Source organism: Pongo pygmaeus, chromosome 17, assembly GCF_028885625.2.
Source record: "Pongo pygmaeus isolate AG05252 chromosome 17, NHGRI_mPonPyg2-v2.0_pri, whole genome shotgun sequence".
NCBI classification, from domain to species: domain Eukaryota; kingdom Metazoa; phylum Chordata; class Mammalia; order Primates; family Hominidae; genus Pongo; species Pongo pygmaeus.
In genome coordinates this window covers 68328951-68352667 of record NC_072390.2, presented here as the reverse complement: position 1 = coordinate 68352667, position 23717 = coordinate 68328951, and the positions used below count along the sequence as shown (strand labels likewise).

At 38.1% G+C, this 23717-nt stretch overlaps 1 protein-coding gene across 5 annotated transcripts in view; it reads right to left on the bottom strand.

The window, feature by feature from the left end:
- Positions 1-23717, bottom strand: part of DCC (DCC netrin 1 receptor) — a 1213980-nt gene that overhangs the window by 64659 nt on the left and 1125604 nt on the right. For all 5 annotated transcript variants that reach the window (XM_063653694.1, XM_054461350.2, XM_063653695.1 and 2 more), the window contains exons 23-24: positions 13416-13578; positions 4596-4822 (exon numbers count right to left, since the gene is read on the bottom strand). In XM_063653694.1, the coding sequence (XP_063509764.1) occupies positions 4596-4822; positions 13416-13578 (390 nt within the window). The remainder of the gene's footprint in view (positions 1-4595; positions 4823-13415; positions 13579-23717) is intronic.

Sequence of the window (23717 nt, the reverse complement as noted above, 5' to 3'; positions counted from 1 at the left end):
AAAATGAACAACAGAAAGAGTGAAAATATCAATTAAATACAACAGACTTTCCTCCTCTTTAGTTTTCAAAATTATGTTTGACAGTAGAAGCAAACATTAAAACACTATCTAATGTGCTGCTTCTTGCCACTCCAAAAAAGTAACTCTAGATGTAACCAGTTTTCTTTTTCTTTTTTTTCTATTTTTTTTTTTTTTTTTTTTTTGAGATGGAGTTTCGCTCTTGTCGCCCAGGCTGGAATGCAGTGGCGTGATCTCAGCTCACCGCAACCTCTGCCTCCAAGGTTCAAGCGATTCTCCTGCTTCAGCCTCCCAAGTAGCTGGGATTACAGGCATGTACCACCATGCCTGGCTAATTTTGTATTTTTACTAGAGAGGGGTTTCTCCATGTTGGTCAGGCTCATCTCAAGCTCCCAACCTCAGGTGATCCACACACCTCGGCCTCCCAAAGTGCTGGGATTACAGGTGTGAGCCACAGCTCCCGGTGGTAACATAGTTTTCAAATAAGTCCTTTGATATTGTTGGGTGTCTGTGTGAGGGTTTTCAGTTGTGTTTTTTTTTTTTTAATTCTAAGAATAGACTGTGCTTGATATTACACGAATTCATTGAAAAGTTAAACAAGATTATTTTCCTTTTACTTTTTTTGAAGCATAAATTTTTTTGGTAGTAACACTTCGTGGCTTGTCTCATAAACTTGCCACCTGACATTATTTACCATTGGTCCAAATGAGGTTGGGAAATTTAAATACAGGATTTAATAGACATGCATATAATTCAAAATAACTAATAACAAGTTAAGTGTTAAATCACATTGCCCATTCAGTGTTATGTAGCTCTTTTAAAGATGTTATTCACTGAATTGAACATTTTTAAAAATTGAATACTACCAAATACCATATGCTGAAATTTACTTGTTCATTCTTCCGAAGCGAAACTAAATAACTAATCCTGTGGCGCTGCTGTAGTGAAATCATACCAAGATAAATCCATTTCAAGAAAGTAAATTCTATTTATAAGTCCTAGAGATCAAACAGACCTGAACTCTTTCGTTTCTTTATTGTAAACTTTTTTTTTTATTATTATTATTATACTTTAGGTTTTATGGTACATGTGCGCAATGTGCAGGTAAGTTACATATGTATACATGTGCCATGCTGGTGCGCTGCACCCACTAACTCGTCATCTAGCATTAGGTATATCTCCCAATGCCATCCCTCCCCCCTCCCCCCACCCCACAACAGTCCCCGAAGTGTGATGTTCCCCTTCCTTTTAAGTAAAGAAAATAATTTTGAAATCCGCTAGATTTAGAAGGGATGTATCATGAAGCAATGACTTATCATTTTAATTCCTAGATATTTTAGTGGGATCCTCTATTTTTGTGGTTAGAGAATGAAGTAGGTTTTGTTTAAGCAGCTTGCATACCAGCAGTAGGGAAGAATGAGTAAAATAAAAAATTAACTCTCAATAAAATTTGTTGTTGTTGTTTACATAGCAATTGCTTGATTCAATTCTCTTTTCCATAGCTAAAGTATGAGTACTGTAAATTAATTTCTGGTTTTATCCAAAAAGCTAATTTCATGGGCACAAAACAAGATAAGTACTTATATAAAAGTATTACATGAGTTAATTGAAACAGGATCAACAAAACATTAATTTTGGGGTCAGATTTTGTTGGTCCTGGCTGTGATACTAGCTCTGAAATCTGGGCACATTATTTAACCCTTCTTAATTTGGTTACTTCATTTACTATATGAAAAGAATGATAGCATCTCCCTCAAAGTATTTTGTGAAGATTAGGCAAAATAATGTATGAAAGTCCTAATCACAGATTTTAACATACAGCAATCTCTCCTTACATAGTTATTGCCTACTCGGGAACCCCATTGTTAAATATATGTTTCTTGGTAATGCTGTTCACTTCTGTTGAATTTTGTTTTTTTAAGCAGGAGAGAAGAATACTTAATTTAAGATAAAGTATAGCTTGCAGGACTTTGAGGATTACTTTCCTTTTATTACAAAATTGGCAACGAGGTCCTCAAATTGAGGACAAGTAGGCATAAGTACCCTTTTATTTTAAAGAAAACAGTCATCATTTGGGATTAAACCTTCCCCCAGGACTTATTAAGAGATATCAACTTAATGTCATCTCAATATATAAAAGACGAAAGGAAAAGGTTAGAAGGATGTGTCTTACAAGTCATTGGCAAAACCTCCTTAGGGCAGAGAGGCAATTCTATCCTTTCCAGTGGGAGGTGGAGGTGCTCTCCCCTCCCTGATATCCAACCAAGAACAAAGCTAGAAGAGGAGTCACTTGTAAAATATGGAGGTTCCTGCAAAAGGGATTTGTTTTTCTGTCACTCCCCAGGCAAAAGCCTGTTTAGGCAGCAGGCTTACTGTTCTACCCCGAGTCTATCTAAGCAGAGGAAAATGTAACTGAAGAGAGCAAGGTTGAGAGAGGGCCAGTGGTAGAGTGCAAGCTCTCTCACCATTGGGTCTGGCAAGGATATAGGAGATTCTTGTGGGCCAAGTGGGCATGTGAAAAGTTGGCTGGGCTTGAGTCCCCTTGCTGGAATTTCCCAGAGGCCTCATGAGGGAAGAGGAAGAGCTGTGCTAGGTGGTAAGCCTGGACTTCATGTCTCCCATCATGGAACTGGGCCTGGTCTACAAGGCCCCACAAAGCAGCCGTTCCCAATCTTTTTGACACCACGGCCAGCTTCATGGAAGACAATTTTTTCATGGACCTGGGGACAGGGTATGGTTTTAGGATGATTCAAGTATATTACCTTTATTGTGTACTTTATTTCTATTATTATTACGTTGTAATATATAATGGAAAAATTATACAACTCACCATAATGTAGAAGCAGTGGGAGCCCTGAGCTTGTTTTCCTGAAACTAGATGGTCCCATCTGGGGGTGATGGGAGACAGTGACAGATCATCAGACATTAGATTCTCATCAGGAGCATGCAGCCTAGATCCCTCACATGTGCAGTTCACAATAGGGTTCATGCTCCTATAAGAATCCAATGCTGCTGCTGGTCTGACAGGAGGCAGAGCTCAGGCAGTAATGGGAGTGACAGGGAATGGCTATAAATACAGATGAAGTTTTGCTCTTTTGCCCGTTGCTCACCTCCTGCTGTGTGGTCCAGTTCCTAACAGGCCATTAACCAATACTGGTCCATGGTCCAGGGGTTGAGTACCCCTGCCATAAATAAGTCATACTTCTGTTTCATAACAGACCCAGAATTTGGATACCACATAGAGGTTAGCCCATGTGTCCACAAAAGCTATGAAGAACTTCAAATGGTCCTTTCTTCTCTTTCTCCTCACCTCCCCTCTTCACTCCATCCCTCTTCTCTCGCATGCTCAGGAAAAGTGGAGAGGAGGGGAAAAGATGTAATAGTGTTTCTGAAACAGACTTTGTTCCCGCGTCTTCTCAATCCCACCATTCCATTTCACTCCAATGTACTGGAGGATTGAGAAAACAAATTCTGACCCCCAGTTCCTAGAGCCAAATATCTAGCTGAGCATGAGAAAGGAGAATCTTCAATTAAATTTCAGATTATAGTTTTTAATGGAACTAGACTGTCCTTCAATAATTGGAGTGACAAGAAAGTTAGGAAATCTGCCCAAGACATCATTTAAGAGCTTGAAAAGAAATATTCAACAATCCATGGTTGACAATCAATACTTGTATTTCTTGTTTATGCAATTCTGAGCTGACAGAGTCCAGTAAAACAGTAACACATTCAAATAATTCACTTTAAAAACAGGAGCTCCTCATTCTATAATCACATCATGAGTAGACCAAGGGATTTTTTGATGATAGTATTTGGTTGATGATTCCCATAAGCACTTAGATAATATGAAGACCCAGAGAAGGTGAACTATCTTACAATTATTTTATAGTGTTCTTACTTATCCTTGGACAGAAGTGATTGTTCTGCACCAATTCATTGACCAGTAGGCTTTTTTTTTTTTTTTTTTTTTTTTTTCCAGATCCCTTTGTATAACAACATAGTTTTCAGACAGAATCCCATCACACTAGTCTGGGGATCACCTAAGGTGACTGTTTGTGGTTGACAGTTGATTTCCATAGTAATCAAGGCCAAAGTAACAGAATATTCAGGTTTTTTGTACTTCAAGTGCCCTGATGTGATTTTTAAAACAGGGATCGACTGACAGTAAATTTAGAATTAACTTTCAATTATCTATAGAAATAAGGAACTGGAAAATGTACAGATGGCTTCAAATTTTATTGCCTCGACAAAACATTTGTTTAACAATTAACACAGAGCAATCAATCCATTTAGGATTCAAATTTCTGTATTTCCCAACTGTCCTACTTCCAACCTCATAGAAAATTCAAGAATTATCCAAATTATAAAAGAAGTATTAAAATTATATCAACCCACAGGATGAAGAAAGACATATAATTGGTTAATCAACCAAATTTATATTAGATTCATTTAACTATTGATAAATGACCTATAATGACATGCAAATTAGTGGGGAAGACATTTCCATAAAAGGAGTGAAAAACTCCCTTGGGTTCAGAATGGTATGTTTTCCCTAATGCCAGTGAAAAGATAATTACCTGAATGAGAGGTGCTTTTGCTTCCCAGCTGGGTTTCTGACTGGCTGTGGCTGACTGGTGTGAGGTCTTGGCAACTTTGGATGGGAGAGTCCCTTCCTGCAGGGTCAGTGCCAGATGGCTTTTCAATATTTTTCATCTCCATTTCTTCATGATGGATCCAAAGATCAGGGGGCCGGAGGTCCTTCTGGCTGCCCTTCCTTTTGCCAGCACTGTGGGTGGCCCGTTTCCTATGGAACAAAGTTAGAAGGCAAACGTGAGAGCCTCTATTCAATGGCACTTCCTCTCTTTCATCAGTCAATTCAAGTTAGAAGCAGGAAAGGAAACAAAAGGACTTGCAGAATGAGCCTTGTGAAACCCAGGAATTGGCAGACTTGTCTTGGCTGCATTTCCTCTTCCCCCCCTGGAGCTTCACCACATTATAAAGGATGCAGTGCTGAATCCCCAGGGCCCCAGCTTCCTGGTAGAGAGCTCCTTACTCCAGCTTCAGCGGCTGCAGATTCATGTGCAAGGTGACAATGGGTTAGGTGGAACCATATGCCAATCTTTGGAGCTAGGCATAAGGTACCTGATGGCAACATCTGTTTAGGAGATAAATGAAGGAGCTGCTTTGAAAGGGCAAATGGAAATAAAAAGGCCAGAATGTATGCCAATAGCTAAGATGAGGTCTTAGAAGAAAGTCTATACCTCAGCTGTATAATTTAATGTGCAACTGGGAAACTTGTTATTTGAAAACAAAAGGCCTCATGAGGACAGCCTTAGGAGAATAAAACACTTTTGCCTTGGCATCACTGAGTGTCCAGATTCAAACACAGTGAGACACATCCTTTGAAGGGAGAAGAACACAGTTTGAAAATGTATTTCACATGTTTCTTATTTGCTTCAATAAGGCTTTAACAACTATAAATTTATTTTTTGGGGTAATAATCTCTTCTTGAGGCTAGTGAGATTAAATATTCCCTGTGTGATAAGTAAAGTAACACAATGTTCATGTTAGTTATTCTCTACAGCAGGGGGTCAGTAAACTATGGTTTGCAAGCCAAATCTGCCCACAGCCTAGTTTTGTAAATAAAGTTTTACTGGAACATGGCCAAGCTCATTTATTTTTGAACTGCAATGGCAGAATTGAATAGTTGTGACAGATACGATATGGCTCAAAAATCCTAAACAATCTATTATTTGGTCCTTTTCAGAAATAGTTTTTGACCCTTTCCCTAGTTTTATAACTTTTAAATCCCTACTTGTAACTTCTATTTCTTTTAAAATAATAATGCCTCTTGTAAGAAATAATGCAAACTGTTAAAATCTAGTTTTGACAGCAGACCAGAGAAGCATCTACTCCCCACTTCCTTAATTTGCAGTGAACAGTTTATTATAATAACTACCTTCCATGATTGCTCAATGGTTCATACAGGCTACTGTCAGTGAAAACACCTGTAACCTGTGCGAAGTCATTGGAGTGGCTTTGGTTTTCCGATGATGAATAAGTAGCTTTATAAATATTAGGTAATTAATAAATATTTGGTGGTGTAATTTGTTGAATCTTCCCGGACATCCGATTTTTTTTTTTTTTTTTTTTTGTCTTTCTTGAAGCATGCTGATGAGGATAGGAGACAAAGAACCCCAGACCTAGTATCTATTTTGTATTTTAGCAGAGAAAAATTAACACTACCTGCACTTTGCTGGTTTCCTGGTGGCAGCCCCACAATGTTTTAAAACAATGGTCTGAAATAACTCCTATTTTCTAAGCGTCTATGTGTCTAAGATAATAACTCACTGATAACCATTTATTTCCTGAATTCGTTTCTGTATACTTCACTTGCCCACAGCAAACTGATCTGCAACTCACACACAGCTCCCTGTGTAATCTACTCCTGGTAACTTCATAGAAAATGTAATGTCATTCTCAAACTTGGATGTTTCATCCTGTTATCTCTCTTTCTAGAAGAACAAAATGCTAAATAACTTAACACCAGCATCTGTGTGGCTGCACACAGAGAAGTACCAGTTCCCAAATTCAGGAAAACATAGCCAGACTCCTTATTTAACTCAATATTTAAATAAGCTGGAATAAAGAAAGTAGTCAAGATAAAATTGAAACCAGCAATAAATTACAAATTCTGGTTTCCCCTTGCTTACAAGCATGCCTTTTCACTTATTCATTTATTTGCTAGTTTCCATGACTTCAGTACCAACCAGCTCCAGATGGCTTCTGTTTTTAAAAGAGTTCCAAACCTGGCAGAACGTTTTTGTATGTTGTGATTCATAATCTCCACTAGGGAAGAAATTATAGTTCCTCATAAAATGAACAGGCACTTTTCTGCTGGATTTTAATCAGATCAAGACCAGTTCTAAGAAGCTGCTCACCCACCCAGCTGACTGTCAGTCAAGAAGCTAAAGATCTCTAAACAGACTTTATTTCCTTTTTGTGTTTATTCTAGCCATGACCATCTAACCACTTTTATTTCCTATCATATCTCTTATTAAAGGAGAAATCTTTGGCCTTGGAGAACCTCTCCTTCTTTTGTCCCTCCAACCTCTACCACAGCAGGTTTGTAATAAAACTGACATGTGCTCACAATTAAATTGTCTGAAATTTGTCTTAAAACCTATAGGAACAGGTGTTACCCTGACCTTCTGCCCATCTGTTGGTTCTTGACACGACTGCTGCTCGTTGCAGCCCATGGTTCCTGTGTCTCACCATTAGATTCTTCAAAATGTGTATTCAGATGCTCCTAGTACAGTGATTGCCAAAGTGGGGTCTCTAAACCAGAGGCATCAGCACTGCCACTGCCTGGGAACTTGTTAGAAATGCACACTCTCAGGCTCCACTGCAGAACCACTGAATCAGAAACTTGGTTGCAGGGGGCAGTCTGTCTTTTAACACTCTCCAGGTGAATCTGTCTAAAATTTAAGAAGCACTATCATAGTGAATTATTTGGTTTTGTTTGTATTTTACAGCTAGTTTTTCTATTTGACAGAGTATTTCACGTTTGGCCCCTCTGCAAATACCAAATATATCTTTTCCCTCAGGCACCAGTCATCTTTCTGCTTCTAAAATAGCCCTAGAATAGGAGGGTCTCCTTCTACCCCAGGTATTCTTGATAAAGGCAAAGCAAAGAACCCTCCCAGGCTCTCTGTTTTCTCCTTCTCAGATCATGGCAAAACTTTCACAGCATGGTCAGGTACTGGTGCTCTATTTTTTGTTTTGTTTGTTTACTTATTTAATTTCTGCCCACAGTGCCTTCAAAATCCTGTTTACTTACAAATGACTTATTATTTAAGTTTCCTTTCAAGACTCTCTCCTTCAGGGAACCTTCCAGACCATCTCAGGTCACTGTAATCTTAGAGTATCTAAATCATTTCCCTCATCTCTCTCTATACCACTCACCTTGGCATTGATCACCGTGTGTCTTATTGAGCTGTCCAGCTGCTCCCTTTGTGATAATTCAGTTCCTTCAGTGATAGTGGAGCAAACTCTGTTTCCTTTACTTCTTCAACATCATCCATTGTTTTACAACACTTATTTATTTATTCAATCAATATTTATGGATGATTGACTATGCGTCAAGAAATGTGCTTAAGTACTACAAATGTAAAGATTGGGGAGGCATTGAAAGCTTAAAAAATGATTTTAACATGGCATGGCTCCTGGGAATTTCTGCATTGTTGGAATGAGGAGCATGCACTGTGGCATGACAGGTTGTGTGCATGAAAAAGTAGAAGGGACAAAAACACAGGAGGCGTTGGCCCAAATAGATACATTTTTAATAATATCAAGAAGTCAGTGGGAAATTGCAAAAAGATTTTTAGCTTGAGAGTTAGTTAATATTAATCAGATTTCTTACTTTGTATGATGCAGATCCCATATAAAGCACACAATAATTACTTGAATTAAATAATAAGAACTACTTTTCATTATTGACATGCAAGTATTTATCTGAAAGCTTCTTCTCTGGTTCTGTATTGGTTTACCCATTCCTCACTTTATACATAACCTATTACTCTAAGGGGAGTTTTTTTTCCTTTTCACTTTTAATTAGTATGTTGGGGATGTGAATGAGTAAAAACCAGCATTGGTTGAGTGTCCATTTTATGCAAGACTGTGTCCATTGAAGTTCTAAAATCCAGCTATTATCATATAGGTTATTTTGGCACATTGTAATAAATTACTAAATTTCCACTATGGACTCAGGCATTGTCTGCTAAAGTTGTTCGAAACTTTATTAGGCAGACGAATAAAGAGTGCTGTACTAATTCCAGTGGTTAAAAGACATGCCCAGCGTCTGACAGGGATTGAGGCAGGAACATTCCGCCCCACCAGGGGTTTGGGGGAAGTCTTCAGGAAGGAGGGAAGTTTGAAGTGAGTGTGAATAAATAATTACAAGTTAATCATAAAAAGATACATTGGTAAGTATAAACATTTCTCTGCTTTCTTTCCAAATCTTTTCCAAAGGCTTCTAGCCCCTAATTGTCCATTTTGATTAATAGCAGTTAGTGGAATAAAAATAAAAACAAAACCAAAAATTTGTATTAGAAACCCAGGTCAAATTCCAGATACTCAAATATATCTCAGAAAAAAATTCTGAGATGGAATTAAGATATAATGAAGTCTTAAGGTAGCTGATAGTTCAAATCTCTTATGAGGTAAATATTGAAAACCAATTAAAATGTTAACAAGTGAAAAATCGGTAAAAGTGACCTATAATAGTTAAAATATTGTAGATTTCATTTAAGAGCTTAGACATTTCATCGTCAGTACTAAAAATAATTATTTTTGTCAAGATTTGAATGCATACTAGTCTTTAAAACTTGCTATCCACATGTCAAGTCAAATAGAAGGCCCAGCCAACCAGTGGTTCTAACAAGTACACCTTGTGTTTTATTTACCTGTTTAAATTTTAAGCATTCAGACAAGACTGTAGATCACCTACCCAGGTAACTGCCTTAGAAATGTAATAACCATGCGTTCTAGATCTCCTGGATTTTCTCAATTTCATATATTTTTGTCCTTAGTATCTGTGGATAAATTCTAACTAATAACATGTGTTCCGTATGTTGGGTGAGAAAATCTTATTGCCTTATTAAAAAACAGAGAAACAGGGACAAAAATCAACTTAAGTTTTGATTCTTTTTTTCTCTTTTGAGACAGGCCTCACTCTGTCACCCAGGCCAGAGTACAGTGATGCAATCCTGGCTCACTGCAGCCTCGACATCCCAGGCTTAAGTGATCCCCCCACCTCAGCCTCCTGAGTATCTGGGACTGCAGGTAAGCACCACTATATCTGGCTGATTTAAAATTTTTTAGAGATAAGGTCTCACTATGTGGCACAGGCTGGTCTCAAACTCCTGGTCTCAAGCCATCCTCATGTCTTGGCCTCCCAAAATGCTGGGGTTACAGGTGTGTCCAGCCTTAAGTTTTCATAAAATATAATTTTTTCTGTATTAGATGTCATACGATAACCTCACTAATAGAAACTGTGGAAGGGGTCTCTTCAAAGACTATAGTAGTAAAAAAGTTTAATAAATAACTGAAAAGAACTGCAAAATTATTTGTATTTCCTATTAATTTAAAGCTTAATGCTACCATATGATTCTATAAATTAGAAGTATTCCATTGGGAATTTCTACGTTTTAAAAGTAGAAGATTGTCACCTGGCTCTGGACAAACCAATTAACAAAAAATGCTAAAGAGAATGATAGAAAGCATTTAGCCCAAATTATCATTATATTTAAAGAAACTGCCACCCAAGTATTAAGGGTCTTCATTTAGGTGATATGATTAGTTTACTATAGAAGCAGTAGACCCAGAACTAGAACTTGAGTACTAACTTTCATTAGCTATTTTATGTAATAAAAATGAAATCTTACCCACTAGTCTGAATCAACTGGACAGCCTAATTGTTAAATATACGTATGATTTTTTAAAAAGGTTAGGTTTATTAAATGCATAGACACTTACCTGAATAAGATATTACTGAGAGTCCACAGAACTTTTTCAATTCACTTGGATGTAATTCAAGTCCCCCCAAAAAACACAAAGAAAAATTTATATTCTCTAGAACCCCAAAAAAGATATTGAAGAAGCTTGTGAATGCGTTTTCTACTTCACCTTATTAATTACATTAAAGTCCAATTTTCCAAGAGCTTTGGAGGGGATCTTATTTCTGTTTCAGATTGGAATTGATTTTGCTTTCACCTGCATTATCTAGTTTGTTCTGAAGGGCTCAGTTGTGATGCGGAGGAGCAGGGGTCCTCAATGGAACAAATAACAAAAAACTAAACTATAAGGGGCCTGGCGTGGTGGCTCATGCCTGTAATCCCAGCACTTTGGGAGGCCGAGGCAGGTGGATCACGAAGTCAGGAGATTGAGACCATCCTGGCTAACATGGTGAAACCCCATCTCTACTAAAAATACAAAAAGTTAGCCGGGTGTGGTGGTGGGCACCTGTAGTCCCAGCTACTCAGGAGGCTGAGGCAGGAGAATGGCGTGAACCCGGGAGGCAGAGGTTGCAGTGAGCTGAGATCACGCCACTGCACTCCAGCCTGGGCGATAAAGTGAGACTCCGTCTCAAAAAAAACACAGCAACAACAACAACAACAAAAACCAAAAACTAAACTATAGTTCAGAAATAACTTGAAGGAAACATTTTCTTTCGCTCTATGAAAATAGGCACACAAACAGATGAAAAATGAATGTCAACGGGTCTGCTACTGAAAAAAGATACGAAACAAAGTGTGAAACACAAGTAACTATTAAAAGACTTTGAGAATGCAGTCAGGAAAAACCAAAGAACTCTAAAACTAACCGTTTTTGGATTTTCAGTCATTAATAGAACCATTTATTCTTTAATTCGGTCCCTATTTTTAAAAACAAGTCATACTCAGGGCTGTGTCTCCTCTTTCCAAATAAAGCCCTGAAGCTTTTGCCAAAGTGCTTAGGGTGGGATTTAAAATGCTTTGAGATTTTGTCAACATGGCACCAAATCCCACTTTTGCACATTGAGAAGACTGGTGTTTTCTCTGTGGAGAAACAAAATATATCCAGGAATCCAGTTCATCAGGTCAATCTAATGCTTGAACATTCTTCTCACAGAAATGACATGGGGCGGAAGGGAACCCAAATCAAAAACAAACCCATTACAGATAGTTTAGTTACATTTGGCTAGTTTAGTGAATGCTTCAGTGTCTTGAAAGCAGTTATATGGTAGGCCGGGTGTCATTTAGGTGCCTCCTCCCCACCTTCTTTTATGTGAGTCCCTCTTAACTCTGCTTCAGAGACCTGCTGCCTTGATGTTCCACTGTTCCGTGATTTCACAACCCCTTTCCTGATAACACAGCACCAACAGATTGTTCAATGCCTTACTCAATTAGTTACTTTCCCCCCCAGAGCCTTATTAACAGCCCGGCACTGTGGAAGCTCTGTGAGGGATTATGACTTCCCAGAATGCTCACACATGAGGCTGGCCCAGCTAAGCTCACTCTAGCAGGTTTCTTGCTTAGGCACAATGGACCAGCACACCAGCTATCACCAGCTTCAAACTAGTCAAATCTCATAAATGCAACTGGATAGAAAATTTGTCCTGCCATAGAAATAAATTAAATACAAAGCCTGCATCTACACCCCATGTTACATTTTTCAGTATGTATATCTTCCCCTGTTCTCTTTCTAAACACATCACTTCAGAGTGCTGGAAAGTAAACTAGAGATCTACAAATAGAATTATAGGACTTAAAGAAAGAGAGAGAGAGAGAGATGGAGAGAGAGAGAGAGCGAGTGAGAGCGAGCTATTAGCAATAGAAGGGAAACATTATTTGCTGGAGAATCTTTTCTAGCAAAGTGTAAAGTATACAGTTTTCAAACCAGCCACCTATGAACCCATACTTCAGGCTTTCAGAGGTAATGTCATGCCTGAGGCCAACGGAAAAACCTAAAACCAAAACCAAAAACTCATGGAAGAGCCTAAGATAGTCAACTCGGTGAGAGAGTGTAGCTGAAAAAGACACATCAGGCTGAATTTTAAAAGGACTAGAAAGTCAAAGAGGCAGAGAATGGCTGCGAGATTATTGCTGACTCCCAGCACTGGCTGACACAGACTAACTGGCCAGTTACAGGGTGTTGCTGCAAGGATATAGGCTGAATAAAAATCACTTTTCCATTTTAAACTTTGTACTTTGATGTATCATTCTCTGCATGTGCTAGAACCTAAAGCTGCATAATATGAAAATATTCTTAAAGCCCTCAACACTTTTAATTTCTGACAATTAACCACAGAAAATAAACCATTTTGAATCTCAGAACTCTCTTCTTTCTTAACTACTGCCTCCAAACTAAGCACCAACAGGATTGTAACTGTACAGAGTCTGGCATTCTATATTTAGTCATCTCTCCAACAAGCATTGATTAACTGCTTACAGGGCTCCTTGTAAAAAGTGGTAAATAAGTGGACACAGAGAAACACATTTCTCAAATCTCATGTACATGATTTCAGGGAAGGCCAGAAGCAGGGGCATGGTGGAGTCTATTCTCTAGGTGTTACCTAAGGAACACTTGCGCTCACTTGAAAATGAGAAGTGGTCAGAGAAGTAAAAGCAAACAGAAATATAAGTGGGTCCCAGATGGATTTTGCTTGTTATCATATCTGTAAGTCTAGCCCTCACTCACTTAATGATAGGTCTGGAATAGACAAAACGCAAGGTTTTGCCAGGGCCGGGAAGTAAGGACATGGGGTGAATTATGAAAGAACACAGGAAGAAGACCATCAAAAATGTAACCCCGAAAGACAATGACTTCTTTCCTCTTGGGAACCAGCTGTTACCTACTTTCTCTGCTGGGCTGAAGAGCGTCGGGTGCAAATCACAGCCACGATGACCACTACCAGCACTGTGATGACACCAACGGTGACCACAATGATCACAAGCAGGTTACTGTTCTTCTGAGGAGTGACACTGCCGTGCGGGGGGTGCATTTGTCCAATTGGCGGCTCTGGGAAAAGACAGGAAAATGGAGTTCAGGTTTAGGAAGATGTGGCAGAAGTTTTACCAAGCTCTCTCGGGGTATACAAAGTTCCTAATGTTCTGGGCTTTTCTGAACTTAGGGGTGGTGATGGGAGTTTGAGGGAAGCAATGAAAAAATGAGAGGAAACACCTATTTACACAATATAAATGAAAACCTATGTCTGCACAAAAAACCTTATAGAGAAACGTTCATAGTAGCACTGTTCAGAATAGCCAAAAGTAGAAACAAGCTACATGTCTATGGACTGACAAATGAATAAACAAATGTGGTGTGTGTGTGTGTGTGTGTGTGTGTATGTATGTATGTATGTATGTATATATATGTATGTGTGTGTGTGTGTGTCTGTGTGCATATATATATATGTATATATATGTGTGTATATATATCCCCTATGATGGAATATTACCCAGGCATAAAAAGAAATGAAGCACTAATACCTACTATAATATGGATAAACTATGCAAACACCATGCTAAATGAAAGAAGCCAGACACAAAAGGACATATATTATATGATTCCATTTATATGAAATATCCAGAATAGGTAAATCTAGAGAGACAGAAAGTAGATTGGTGTTTTCCAGTGGATGGAAAGAGGGGTGAATGGGGAGGAATAGCTAACAGATACAGGGTATACTTTTGGGATGATGACAATGTTCTGGAACTAAACAGCAGTGATGGCAGCCCAAGCTTATGAATACAGTGAACACCGCTGAATTGTACATTTTCAAAGGGTGAGTTTATGGCACGTAAGATATATCTCAATAAAAATAAGATTATGCTTTCCTATTGAGTGGAAGGTAAGGAGAGGAGAAGAGATGCTACTTTGTACCATAAGAACTCCTGAGTGACAAGAACCAGAGAGGCTATGGTTTATGAGGAAACACTATTTATTTGATGCTGTAAAAGACAAACTGCTTGATACCAATCACTCACAATTTACCACCATTCCTTTGAAGATGCCATCTATAAAGCAATTTAATTTTCAACCTGTCAAAGGTGTATGAATCCCACCTAAAAGCAACCACCGGGTTCAAAAGAGTGCCACAAAGTCCTAACACAAATGTTTTCCTGCATTGCATCAGTACCTCGTGGCAGAAAATATGTAGGTGGAAAATAACAGAATAATAAGACATCTGTGATGAGTTGCTTGCTAAATAAGAATGACTAATGACCCTTGACATAGCTTTCTTAAGCCCTCAGTCAATGATAATTCAATTAGAAATACTCTGTTCTATGTCAGTCATGTTTGTCATTACAAGTTACACATTTATTAAAAATTAAATGTTAGGTTATATTATTTACAAATAATTTAGAAAGTATCAAAAAGCAAGGAGTTTGTATGTTTTCCTATACCTAAATTTGATTATTTTTCGTTAATAACCTATATTAATTTTCTATACATCTTGAGCAAAATATTTAGACCTTCTGTACCTCAGTGCCTCCATCTGTATAAAGAATGTAATACTTATTGTGTGCAGTTACTGACAGAATTAGATAAAATACATGTACAACAACCATCTCAGCACCTGATACAGAGGAAATGCTTATAATAAAATTACATGACTAACGCAATAAATAAAATGTTGCCTACATTTATAATCTACAATAGCATTTGGGACTTATGGTGTGGACTTCCAGACTGTAAAGGATTTTTTTTTTTTTTTTTTTTTTGAGACAGAGTCTTGCTCTATCACCCATGCTGGAGTGCAGTGGCATGATCTCGGCTCACGACAACCTCTGCCTTCTGGGTTCAAGCGATTCTCTTGCCTCAGCCTCCCAAGTATCTGGGATTACAGGCATGTGCCACCACACTAATTTTTGTATTTTTAGTAGAGACGAGTTTTGCCATGTTGACCAGGCTGGTCTTGAACGCCTTACTTCAGGGGATCTGCCAGTCTCAGCCTCCCAAAGTGCTGGGATTGCAGGTGTGAGCCACCACATTTTTAGGAATAATACTGATGTGATTTGGCTGCAACCCCACCTAAATCTCATCTTGAATTGTAGTTCCCATAATCCCCATGTGTCCCAGAAGGGACCCAGTGGGAGCTAATTTAATCATGGGGGTGTTTACCCGCATGCTGGTCTTGTGATAGTGAGTTCTCACAACAAGATCTGATGGTTTTATAAGGTCCTTTCTCCACTTTTGCTCAGCATTTCTCCTTGCTGTCCTTCTCCATGTGAGGAAGGATGTGTTTGCTTCCACTTCCACCATGATTGTATGTTTCCTGAAGCATCCCAAGCCATGCTGAACTGTGAGTCAATTAAACCTCTTTCCTTTATAAATTACCCAGTCTCAGCTATGTCTTTATTAGCAGTGTAAGAACGTACTAATACAAATACTCATTGTGATAGCTAAATTAACCTATTCTCACAATTTAATATAATAACCCAGTACTTGCCTCAAAATTGAAATGACGTCTTTTGACAAGTTGCCTAAGAATCATTGCTTTTGTAAAAAAAAAAAAAAAAAAAAAAGTCATCAAAACTTAAATAAATTATAGCTCATTCATTATCATTGGAAACAGAAGTACTTCTAATATAAGTTGACTCTTGGAGGAAAAAACTCATCAAAAGTTTTTAAATAATAGCACTTTCTGTTAAAAAATTATGATTACAAATGAAAGAAATAGGATTTCCTTGAAGTAATTTTTACACTTACCATAAAAGAATGAAGCAAGAAATGAAAGGTCAAAACTCCCTTTTTTCACAGTTTTACTTATTATTTAAAAAGTTATTTTACAGTAGTATCTCAATATGCCCTTTTTGTACTTAATAAGTTAATAGATTGGAATAAATTAACCTTTTATGTGAGAACTTACAGGGAAGATAGGGATCTCATAGATTTTTATAAGCATGGCTTAAATTTAACAATTCACTGTTTCTGACAAACTTAGCTTGAATCATACATAACAGTACACCTCGTCAACATTTTTAAAAGCATGGTAAACTGAAATTACTCAAATTTCGACTTCTATTTCTTTCTTTTCACCCTGGAAGACATCATATTCCAAGTCAAAAAAAATAACTCTGAATTCTGCTGAGTACCAGTGAGATTATATTGATGTCATTTGCCTGGGAGAGTCGGGGTTCATGAGGACTCCCATTACAAATCTTTGATTGCAGGCCTTTACGACTTCCTCATAAAAGTTCCCATCAGTTTAAAATTTGGTATTCAAGGTCTTTCGTTAATCACTCAATCTGAAATCAAAGGCTGAATAATCAGATTACCTGACATCAAGCAGGCAATTAAAAAAGTCAAGTGCAATGGTGTCTTTAGTTGCAGCCAATTCTTGTTATTTGCAGGAGTTGTGTTCTACAAAGTTGCCACAAATGCTAATTAGTGAATACTGAATGATTACTTCTAGAGGTAACACAAGGTTAGCTTCCTGTGAGCCTCTGTTCACACTGTTTTATCAACCAATTAATATACACTTTGTTTTTTGTGTGTTTCTGTTTAAAGACATCTTATTTAATATATAATGTCGATTCATTAATACTGAAACATCCAATAGCACTATAACTAATGCCTGAGCAAAGCTTTTCAAAATTTGTAGAGAGAACATATTTTCTCTGTAAGTCACACCACACCCTTATTGTGTTTAGGAACCTAGAAGGCACTTCAGCACTACATTTGGGGACCATTTTAAACAGTGAAGTCACCAACAAAAAGAAAAAAATGGAAAAATTCGCAGAAACATACCACAAAAGGGTCACTTTCTTATAGTAAGGGGGCTGAAACAAGAAGACAGACAGTACCTTTTTTTCTATCTTAGGTGGTGACATGAGCATTGGGCAACCCAAAATTTTTGCAGCCCTGCACGCATCCAATGAATGGCCATGAAAGCACTGTGAGTATTGATCTGGGGGTTACAAATAAATTGTAGCATGCAGGTAAATTCACAAATTCAGATTCTGCAAGTAATGAGGATCTATATCTTAATACATCAAAAGACTGCTACAAATTAGAAACAAATTTTAGACCTCCCAAACCTAGATTAGTGTAGTTAGGAGATCTGGGAGACAGGCTGGCTCCAGAAGGGGCAAGTGACATTGCCCCCTTTCTGGCTTCAGTGGGGAAGCTGCATGAAGTCATTCAAAGACTTGCAAATATCCTACAGGGCACTGTGATGATTTCATCATGAGATAATGGTTGCACCACAGTGACTACAAGCCCTGGCACAAAGTTGGCACTCATTAGACATTATGATGTGGCTCAATGTGTTTTTTTCCTGTTTTAGAAACAGGGTCTCACTCTGTGACTACTGCTGGAGTGCAGTGGCACAATCATAGCTCACTGTAGCCTTGAACTCTTAGGCTCAAGCAATTCTCCCACCTCAGTTTCCCTAGTAGCTAGGACTACAGGTGCATGCCACCATCCCTGGAAAATTTTTAAGTGTTTTTTTTTTTTTTTTTGTAGAGACAGGGTCTTCCTATGTTGCCCAGGCTGGTCTCAAACTCCTGGCCTCAAGCAACCCTCCTACCTCGCCCTCCCAAAGTGCTGGGATTACAGGCATGAACCACCAGGTCCATCCAATGTATTTTATCCTATGTAATGTTCCCAGTTTAAAGGAAAAAAAAACTTGTATCATAACATATCTGTCTCTGCTGTTAGCATAATAGTGTGGGTATCCAGTGTCTGAGTAATCAAGACCTAGATGTGTTCCATTAAAATTAGTAAGAAGGGTGTCACATTTTTTACAATCTCATGGGCATTCCATTTATTTTTTATTTTCATGATGTTTGATCATGATAAAATGTTTCAGCCTTTTCCTTCTAAATTTAATAAAGCAAATACATATATTTTATAAAGACCTATTAAATATTAAAAAATTGGTTCATTGAAATAACTTTTGTTTTTATAAAAATTTTATAGACTATCAAAAATGTTTTATATTTCTTATCATATTTTGCTCTCATAAACACTCTGCAGCAAGCTCATTGATAGACCAGAGCTCTGAGTACTTAATTATCATTGAAAAGAAAGCTAGATATTGACTCTAAGAGCCCTGGCTCCTACTTTGAGGACCTGGTCCCCTTGGCACAATGGCTGTAATGGCTGTGCCCCAATAGCTACATAATATCATAGGCAAACAATGTGAACATAAGAATGACAAGTTCACTTCCGAGGAAGGAAAGAGGTCCAATGAAAGTGTATACTTGGGGGTTGAACTTCACTCCTACAATTGCAGTTTACCCTGATAATGGCTTTATAATTATTAGAACACTTTGAGCTCTACATATGTCTTAATAATTTTCTAAGCATTTGAATTTGAACCAAAGTTCATACGGCCTTGATCGTTTCAAAGTATTTCCCCCTGAAATAAGATGCTGTAATCAATCAGCTGGAAGACAACTCACAGATAATTTAGCCCATTGTTCCCTAAAATAAGATATTTATCAGCATTATGGGGGTACAGTTCCTTAGACAACTAAGTTTCAGAACATATTTATTTTTAAAAAAATTTGGATATTTAGCATGCTGATGTGAATTGTTAATTGCCAGGAGGGGTGGGGCAGGGATGGTAGAAAACAGATTCAATTATTCCATAAATACGTATTGAAGATCCAGTTAGATGTTGGAGATACAATGTTGTAACCAAAAGAAGCGTGATTATGGACCTCATGGAACTTGAAGTCTACTAAAAAATGTAGGTGTTCAACAAATCATGAGAGAAATAAATATAGGCATACTGCAGAAATATTGTGGGTTTGATTCCACACACTGGAATAAAGCAAGTATCATACTGTGGGTTTGGTTCCACACACTGGAATAAAGCAAGTTGCACTAATTTTTTGGTCTTCCAGTGCATATAAAAGTTTACACTATACTGTAGTCTATTCAGTGTGCAATAGCATTACATCTAAAAATGGCACACCTTAATTTAAAAATACTTCATTTCTAAAAAATGCTAAGGATCATCTGAACCTTCAGCGAGTCACAGACCTTTTGCTCATGGAGGCTCTTGCCTTTATGTTGATGGCTGCTGAGTGATGAGGGTGGGAATTGCTGAAGGGTGGGGTGGCTGTGGCAATCTCTCTTTTTTCTTTTTCTTTTCTTGAGACAGACTCTTGCTCTGTCGCTCAGGCTGGAGTGCAGTGGTGTGATCTCAGCTCATTGCAATCTCCGCATCCTGGGTTCAAGAGATTCTCTTGCTTCAGGTTCCTTTTTGTATTTTCAGTATAGATAGTGTTTCACCATGTTGGACAGGCTGGTCTCAAACTCCTGATCTCAAATGGTCTGCCCAACTTGGCTTCCCAAAATGCTGGGATTATAGGCGTAAGCCACCATGCCCAGCCTGTGGCAATCTCTTAAAATAAGAAAACAATAAAGTTTGCTAAATCAATTGACCATTCCTTTTAAGAAATCTTTCTCCGTAGCATGGGATGTATTTGATAGCATTTTACCCATAGGAGAAATTCTTCTATAATTGGAGTCAATTTTCTCAACCCCTACCACTGCTTTATCAACTAAGCTTACACAATATTATAAATCTTTCATTGTCACTTCAAAAATATTCACAACATCTTCACTAGCAGTAGATTTCATCTCAATGAATCACTTTCTTTGCTCCTCCATAGGAAACAACTCCTCATCTGTTAAAATTTTATCATGAGATTGCAGTAGTTCAGTCACTTCTTCAAGGCTCCTCTTATCATTCTGGTTCTCTTGCTATTTTGATCACAGTTACTGGGATTTTGATCACAGTTACTTCCTCCACTGAAGTCGTGAGCCTCTCAAAATCATTTGTAAGGATTGGAATCTACTCCTTATTGGAGTCTATTCCAAATTGCTGTTAGTGTTAATATTTTGACTTTTTCCCATGAACCACAAATGTTCTTAATGGCATCTGGAGTGGTGAATCCTTTCCAAAATGTTTTCAATTTACTTTGCCCAGATCCATCAGAGGAAATCACACTTTATGGTAGCTGGAAGACATATCTATGAAATATCTTTCTTAAATAATAAGACTTGAAAGTCAGCATGACTCATTGATCCATGGGATGCAGAATGGATGTTGTGTTAGCAGGCATGAAAACAGCATTAATCTCTTGTACATTTCCATCAGAGCTCTTGGGTGACTAGGAGCATTGCCAACGTGCAGTAATATTTTGAAAGGAATCTTTTTTTCTAAACAATAGGTCTCAACAGTGGGCTTAAAATGTTTAGTAAACCATGCTGTAAACAGATGTGTAGTTATCTAGACTTTGTTTTACCATTTATAGGGTACAGGCAGAGTAGATTTAGCATAATTCTTAAGGGCCCTAGGATTTTCAGAATAGTAAATAAGCATTGGTTTCAACTTAAAATCCATCTGCACTATACCCTGACTAGAGAGTCAGCCTGTCCTTTGAAACTCTGAAGCCAGCTATTGACCTCTCTCTAGCTATGAAAGTCCTAAATGGCATCTGCTTCCAATATATGGTTATTTTGTCTGTGTTGAAAATCTCTTGTTTAGTGTAGCCACCTTCATCAATTATCTTAGCTAGATCTTCTGGATAACTTCCTGCAGCTTCTATATCAATACTTGCTGTTGCACTTTGCACTTTTCTGTTATAGAGACAGCTTCTGTTCTTAAACCACATGAATCAACTTCTGCCACCTTCCAATTCTTCTTCTGCAGCTTCTCATCTCCATAAATCTTCACAGAATTGAAGAGACTTAGGGCTTTGCTCTGGATAAAGCTTTGACTGAAGGGAATGTTGTTGCTGGTTGTATCTTTTATCCAGACTGCAAAAACTTTCTTCGTGTCAGCAATAAGGCTGTTTTGCTTTCTTATCATTCATGGGTTCACTGGAATAGCACTTTGAATTTCCTTCAAGAACTTTTCCTTTGTATTCACAACTTGGTTTGGCATAAGAGATCTAGCTCTCAGCCTGTCTTGACTTTTGGCATGTCTTCATCACTAAGCCTAATCATTTCCAGCTTTTGAATTTTAAAGTGAGAGATATGTGACTCTTCCTTCCACCCGGACACTTAGAAGCCTTGTAGGGTTATTCGCCTAATTTCAACAGTGTTGTGCTCAGAGAACAGAGAAGCCCCAAAAGGGGGAGAGAGACAGGCTGGTTGGTGGGGCAGTTGGAACACACAACAATTTATCAGTTAAGATCACCATCTTATATGGGTGCAGTTTGTGGTACCCCAAAGCAATTACAATAGTAATGTCAAAGATCACTGATCACAGACCATCATAGCAGATATAATAATAATTTAAAAGTTTGAAATATTAGAAAAATTACCAAAATGTCACATAGAGACAAGAAGCGAGCACAAGCTGTTAGAAAAGTGTTGCCAATAGTCTTGCACGATGCAAGGTTAGCACAAACCTTCAATTTGGAAAAACTGCAGTATCTGTGAAGCACAATAATGTGAAGCACAATAAAAGGATGGATGCCTGTATAAAATTACAATTATAACTAGTACTAAAAAGAAAAGTAGAAAGGTTCATGTAGAGAGGTATAACAATGAGAATGTATGGCTGTTGGTGGGGGCTCATGAAAGGACTCATTATGAAAGCAACAGGCTGAAGCATGAGTTATTGCTAAGCATCAGCTCCTACTCCTTTAAACGGAACTGAGAGCAGCCCATGTGCCTGGAACACAGCCAGCAAAAGGGATAATGGCATAAGAGAAGGCTAGACAGAGAAACAGGACCCAGTTTTACTGAGTCTGTAGATTACATTCAGTTATCTTAAATGCAATCACAGACCCTCTAACGGGTTTCAGCAAGCCAGAAACAGACGTGATTTGTTTTAAGAAGACCACTCTGGCTGCTGTGTGGAGAGGGGTCCGTGGTGGAAGCATGGAGATCAGCTAAGAGGTTATTGAAGTTCTCCAAATGAGAGATGATGATAGCTTGACCTGAGACAGTGGCAATTACAATCAGGCAAAGTGTCCAGTTACACAATACAGTTTGAAAGTAAATGAGCACAACACCGGTTGGATATGGGGGAGGAAAGAATGAGAGAATCAGGTTCAAGCCTAAGTAGTAGTCCTCGTGTCTGAGATGAGGGAAAGGGTGAAAGGGAAGGCTCAAAGAGGGAAGAGCAAAAGTTCAGTCTTGAATATGTCGGGGTGGAGATCTCATGATAATTGTTAAGGAAACAGCCAGAACATTGATCTCTCTCTGCATTAATGATATATATTTGGGAGTTGGCACATGGATGGAATTTCGATCCATGGAAAGGATGAGATCACCAAAATCAAGAGGTTAAGACTGAGCAGAGAAGCACTGTCAAGGTTAAAACCTCTACTTTTTCAAACAGAAGACAAAGGCTTGGCAAAAGGGCAGTGAGGTGCCATACCACTTTCCTGATGCTTATTTGACAATGGGACACTTTATTTATTTATTTTCTCAGAGCTTCTCAAGAGGACCCAGGTACCCTGGAGCAACCTATAGGGTATGCTAATCTAGCTCAGTGGTTTCCAACTGGGAAGATTCCCTCCCTGCCAAGGGGGAAATTTGGCAATGTCTACAAACATTTTGGATTGTTACAACACGGAGGAGAGAAGATATTACTGGTATTCAGTGGGTAAAGGCCAGAGATGCTGCTAAACATCCTGAACAGGACATGTGCCCACAACAAAGAAAAATCCAATCTTACATGTTAATGCTGGTGAGGTTCAGAAGTGCTACTCTAGCTTAACACTTTCTAGGTCCAGATGAAAACTGAGATTTAGAGTTTAAGTGACCTGATTTGTCACACAGCTCTAAGCTCCACAAAGTCAGGTCTAGAATCTGGGTTTAGACTAGGACTTTTAAAAATCCTTTGGGATAAAGATAATGGGTGGATGATAGGTGAGCAGTCTCTTGTAATCACTGAACTAGAACCTAGGACCTCAGATTGCTCTAGTTATCTTTTCTTTTCATCTGGAAAAAAAGCTGTAAAATTTTATTTCTGTATCTTTTCTTCTGCATTAAGATTTCTGCTGAGTATAGCGTTGGGTGTCTTCTAATAGTTACCAACCTTGGAATGATCATTTTATAGAAGTGTGGAAAGAGTTTTATGTATAGTTTATTTACATTGGTCAAAATGTTATTGAATTCTAAAAAATATAAAATAGATTTGCAAAAATAGAGAGAAAACTGCTTCCTTTTTTTCTGAC